The 5064-nt window shown below is 68.4% G+C and overlaps 1 protein-coding gene across 1 annotated transcript; it reads right to left on the bottom strand.

The window, feature by feature from the left end:
* Positions 1 to 713: 713 nt before the first annotated feature.
* CB3H14orf180 (chromosome B3 C14orf180 homolog) lies at positions 714 to 4344 on the bottom strand. The gene is made up of 4 exons (XM_047861119.1): positions 4234 to 4344; positions 2823 to 2952; positions 1266 to 1301; positions 714 to 919 (listed from the first exon to the last, which is right to left on the bottom strand). The coding sequence occupies exons 1-4, from the start codon at positions 4342 to 4344 to the stop codon at positions 714 to 716; spliced, it is 483 nt and encodes a 160-aa protein (XP_047717075.1).
* Between the last annotated feature and the right edge of the window lie 720 nt (positions 4345 to 5064).

Here is a 5064-nt window from a genome sequence, read left to right as displayed (position 1 = left end):
TGTCTGCACGGGGTCACGGGACTCGGAGGCACTGTGGCTGGCGTGTGGCACCACCTGGGGTCCGGGCGCACGTGCCGTGCTCCAGGGGCGGTGGGGGTCCGGGCAGAGCGGGCTGCCTCTCGGCCGCTCCGGGTGGACAGCGGAGGTCGCGGGCGGCACATGTTTCCCCCGGGGCATGAGAGGGCCCCTGAGGCCTCGGGGTCAGACCTGGGCCCAGAGGCTGGGGCCCCACCACCAGCACCAAGGGGAGATGCCAGGCCCCGCCCTGCACGCTCGCGGCCGCAGTGGGGAGGGCCCCACGCCAACAGCCAGACCCGTGTGCCTCCGCGGGGTTTTGAGGTCCAGGCCCCGCAAGCCCCAAGCAGCAAGGTCCAGTTTTACTTCCGAGGGGTCTCGCGGGCACAGGGCCGGTGTCCCTGTCTTCAAGGGCCCCCACGCGTCCGCCTCCGGGCCTGGCCCAAGGATACGGAGAGTTCCCACTGGCGTGAGGGCTCTCCGGGGCCCGAAGCAGGCAGAAGAATCGGTTTTCTGGTAGAACCTCACGGTGGACCCCCACACATACAAGCGGGGCCCTGACTGGATGGGTGGGCTGCCTGCTGCTCCAGAGCCAGGGCTCCAGCCCCCCCCCCCCCCGGGAGCCCCCAGACCCCAGCGGGGGCTCCCGCCCTGCACGACGGGGGCCGTGGGGGGTGGGGGCGAGCATCCGGCCGCGGTCACAGCTGCAGCAGGCCGTGCCAGCAGGTGACGGCCGTGTGCCTCAGGCGCAGGGCAAGCGCGAGGAGCCGGGCCCGGAGGTCCTCGAGGGCCAGTGTCACCCGCTCGGCCCGGCCGCAGTACAGACCCAGCACGAGCACCAGGAGGAGACACACGGACAGCCGCAGGAGCAGGGAGCCGCCGCGGGACCTGGGCCGGCCGAGCGCTGGGGGCGGAGGGGGCCCCGGGTGAGCCTGGGGCTCCCTGCTCCTGCGGGGCTGGCTGGGAGGCTGCAGGGAGGGTGGTGGGTCCCCGGGTGCCCCCCGTGGTCCCCATGGGGCGTGGAGCCCCCCCTCCCCTGCCGTCCGTCTCCCACCCCTGCCTGGGGCCTCTGTTGGCCCTGCCTCTGGCACCCTCCCTTGGGACAGGAGTAAGGGGGCAGGACCCCAGAGGGGTGCTGTTGCCAACCGTGTGTGTCAGGGGCTGGGGGGGGGGGCTGCTGGAGCCACCAGGGGTGTGGCGAGCGTGGCCTGGGCACGGGGTGTGGGGGTGTGGGGAGGGCTCAGACTCACCCTTGGTGGCCGTGGTGGACTCCCTGCTGGCGATGTCTGCGGAGGAGAATGGAGACGCGGTTGGGCGGGCAGGCCCCGGCTTGGGGGGCGCACCCGACCTCAGCCTGCCCCGCGCCCTCAGGGCCTCGTGTGCCACGCCCACCCCCCAAAGGAGCCCGAGAACGGCCGGGTCGGACACAGTCACCCCGTTTCACAAGGGGAAGGCGCAGGGCCCTCCAGGGTCTGTCCCAGCCTCGCTGCCCCAGGTTCAAGCTGCCGGGACTCGGGGACCCCGAGAGGCTGGGCGCTGTTCTCATGGCCTGTGCAGTGTGGGGTGTGGTGACCCCACGGGTGGCTGAGGGGAGGAGCCTGTAGAGGACCCTCACTCCCGTCCTGCGCAGTCTCCTGGGGGGGCCCCGACCACCCCCGGACCGCCTGCGCCCTGGTGCCCCATCCATAGAGAGCTGTTGGGAGGCTCCTGGGGGTGAGCGCGGAGGCCAGGGGGCTGGGCGCGAAGAGCAGGCAGGAGGAGCCTTGCAAGAGCCCCCCGGCATCGGGAGAGGAGTGGGGCTGGGCCGGGATGCTCGTGACGGGCCATCCAGGGAGACCCTAACACGTGCTGGGCAGAGAGTTTCATCCACAGCTCGGCAGGTCTCAGGAAGTGAGGTCTTGCCGGGGGCGGGGGGGCTGTGGTGGGCAGAACGTAAGACGCCCCCGTGATTCCTAGCTCCCTAGTGTCCCCGTTTTTGTGACGTCCCCTCCCCGGTGTGGGGCCCATGACTTGTTTCTACCCAAGAGAATACAGCGAAGGGGAAAGGATTCTGCAGCTGAGATGCAGGCCCCAGTCAGCTGACTTGGAGTCCCCTCCAAAGGGAGATGATCTTGGGTGGGCCTGACCTAATCAGGAGCGGAGGGAGGGCCTGCTGCTGCTCTCAGAGGTGCAGCTGCTGAGTTGTAGAGCTGCCAGGAATCGACTTCTGCAAACGGCAAGGGAGCTTGGAACGGACGCAGGCCTCAGATGAGAGGCAGTCCCGGGCCACACCTGGACGGCAGCCTGGAGAGCCAGGCCTGAGCAGAGGACAGGCTGCACCGGGTCCACGCCCCTGACCCGTGGGGTCACTGCAATAGTCACTGTGGCTTGCTCGAAGCCTCTAAGTCCGTGGTCACCCGGTGTAGCCAGCGGATACAGGGGCCGGTCCCAAGGGAAGGGCCGAAGCAGGCGTGAGGTGGGCCGGGGGTGGGGAGGGCGGCGGCGGTGAGGGGCTCTGGGCTGGGGCCGGGAGGTGGACGGTGGTGGGAGCAGCCGAGGGGCGCTGCAGGGAGGAGTGGGTGGGCCGCTGGGGACGTCTGCCCACCGGCCTTCCCTCGAGAGGACGGTGGCGATTTGGGCAGCTGTGGATTTACTGTTTTCCTGCCGGTTGCCGTTCTGTTGACTGTTACTCTGTGTGCAGACTGACCCGTGGGCCCGGGTTTCGTTGGGGTCATCGGGGTCCCTTCAGAGGGCCTCCTGCGGGTCCCAGGACACGTGTCCCCCTGCCCCACCTGTCCCCGGGCCTGCTGGCCGCGTTCTGCCCTTACAGTGGACGGCCACCTCCGGGGGCTCCCGGAACCGCACGTGCCTGGCGGTCTTCTGTGGCTCGGCCCCGCGGCTGCGGCGCTCCGGCCGGCTCTGCCTCAGGATGGAGGGGGGACACCTCTTGTAGCCCTCCTGGGGGGGGGACGCAGAGGGGAGCCGTGAGCCCCCGGGGCGCGGGAGACGAGGTGCCCCCCGTGGACCGCCCCACCTGCAGCCCCAGCCCCAGCCCCCCAGGTGACTGGTGGGGCCTGGAACAAAGCCATCGGGGCCAGCCCAAAGGACGGCGGCTTTAGCGGTGCCATGGCTGCGGTCCGTGGCCGCACAGGCCCGTGTCTCCTGGTCACCAGTCCCGATGGTGTCTGTAACAACTTTTACGGGTCGGTCGTGATGAGGACAACGGTAACTGTGAATATCCACCGAGGCCTGTCTTCACGGCCGAGCCGCCCACACAAAACCTCCCTGAGTCCCAGCACGCTCATGCCCGCCGCTGTCCCCCTGCCCCGAGCCGGGCCTGTTCGAGGTCAGTACCTGGCGTGGGTCACACAGCGGGCCTCTGTCACTCCCCCGTGGACGGGGTGACCGATCTGAGCATGAGACAGGGGCTGGGGACGGACGGAGCCTGGACACAGGGGCCCGCCCAGGGGCTACCCTCCCACCCACAATGAGTTTGGAAAGTAGAGTTACTGGACTGCTCTGAGCCTCAGTGTTTCCATCTGTAAACTGGCCACAACAGGCCATTCTGAGCCCAGGCAGGCCCCTTGCTCAGTGGCTCCCGGCTGGGGGGCCCTGGCGGCACAGAGCCTGCTGCCGGCCTTCTGGGGGGCACACGAGACCCACCTAGTCCTGGGGTTTGGCCCAGCTCGTGGCTGTCCCCTCTCCTCGGTTGGGACGCCTGTGCCTGCGGCCTGCCCGGCCTGGCGGTGAGCACCGACATTAGGTCAGGACCCGGGTCTGAAGTTGGTTCCCACTTTGCCCTGGCCTGGGCTTCCACACCTGCACCCTCACAGGACACCCTGGCCCTCCTCTCTCCACCCCCTCCTCCCCTACTCGCACACCCTCCTCCCTGGGCTGCGAGGGGACCTTGCCAGGGAAGCATCCAGACTTGCTGCTGCCTCGCTCCAGAGCTCTCCGTGGCTCCTGCTTCCTCTGCCTCCTCCGCTGTCTCTCCCGGTGCAGACCTCCCGGCCCGCCCTCCCTGCACCTCTGCCGCGTCCCACCCTGCGAGGCTCCAGCCCTCTCTGCCAGACCACACCTTTGGAGAACTCCCCACCCCGGTGATTCCTCCCCTGGGGCCGGGGACAGCTCAGGGCAAGGGCAGGGACCGAGCCTCCCGCCCCTGCTCCCCCTTCCCGCCCCAGCAGAAGCCCAGATCGCCGAGCCTGGGATGGGGGCTTGTCCGGGACCCTGCCTTACCCTCCCTGCCCCGGGCTGCGGCGAGCTCGGAGCGGCCTCTTCATTCTTTCTGGTCTGATGTCGCGTCTCTGGCCGGGAGTCGGGGCTCAAGGTCTGCCCTGCAGTCCTCATTTATCGGAGCATGGTCCTAAGACAAGCGAAGACGTTGCTTATTGTACAAGCGACCCTGGTAGGATTAGAATTCCGGAGGGGATTCTCCTGTCAGCCCCGCCCACGAGGAGACCGGCTGCACCCTCCCCGGTGGGTCAGCTTTCACGGCTGCCTAACGTCCCACAGGCTGCCGTCCGTAATTTACGGCCGGCCTCGGATACTGGGTGGGCAGGAAGTTTGCATTTTATTCTCATCGTCACACTGTTCGGAGGCCTCGGGTAAAGTTGCAATAAACCTCTTGCTTCCCCCTTTCACGGGGGAGACTCGGGGGGTGAGCGAAGGGCCGGCACTGTGGGAGTTCCGTGGGGCTGGGGGTGCTGCTCCGGAGGGTCCCGTCCTCCTTGAGGGGTTCGGGCTGGTGGGGCGGCCCCTCGGTTCTGCACAGACTCTGTCTCCGTCTCCCTCCCTCTCTGTCCCAGGTTTAACTCGCTTACTTATCAGGTGTCAGGTGGGAGCCTCCCCGTTCCCACCTGTGAGCCTGTGATTGCTAAGCACCTGTCGTCCCTACCTGTGGCCCTTCTCGCGTGGGTTTTCTTTCGCAGACTTTGACGGGCTCTTGACTTTTGAGACCTACCCCAGCCCTTCTCCGGGCACAGACCCCGCCAGGCACCCGTGCAGGTGAAGCCGGGCGCCGAGCATTAGTCCTTTGAGGGTGCTGGGAGCGGGGGGCGGGGGTGGGCC

The sequence above is a fragment of the Prionailurus viverrinus genome, chromosome B3, assembly GCF_022837055.1.
Source record: "Prionailurus viverrinus isolate Anna chromosome B3, UM_Priviv_1.0, whole genome shotgun sequence".
Classification (NCBI taxonomy): Eukaryota; Metazoa; Chordata; class Mammalia; order Carnivora; family Felidae; genus Prionailurus; species Prionailurus viverrinus.
The sequence above is the reverse complement of the archived record's forward strand: the minus strand, read 5'-3'. Positions and strand labels throughout refer to the sequence as shown.

Excerpts from the sequence above, each read along its gene's own strand:
- CB3H14orf180 (XM_047861119.1), bottom strand. The coding sequence starts at position 4,344 with ATGAGGACTGCAGGGCAGACCTTGAGCCCCGACTCCCGGCCAGAGACG. Across the intron at positions 2,953-4,233 it reads CGCAGCCCGGGGCAGGGAGG|GAGGGCTACAAGAGGTGTCC; the intron begins GTAAGGCAGGGT and ends TCCCCCCCCCAG. Across the intron at positions 1,302-2,822 it reads CCCGGAGGTGGCCGTCCACT|ACATCGCCAGCAGGGAGTCC; the intron begins GTAAGGGCAGAA and ends TCTCCTCCGCAG.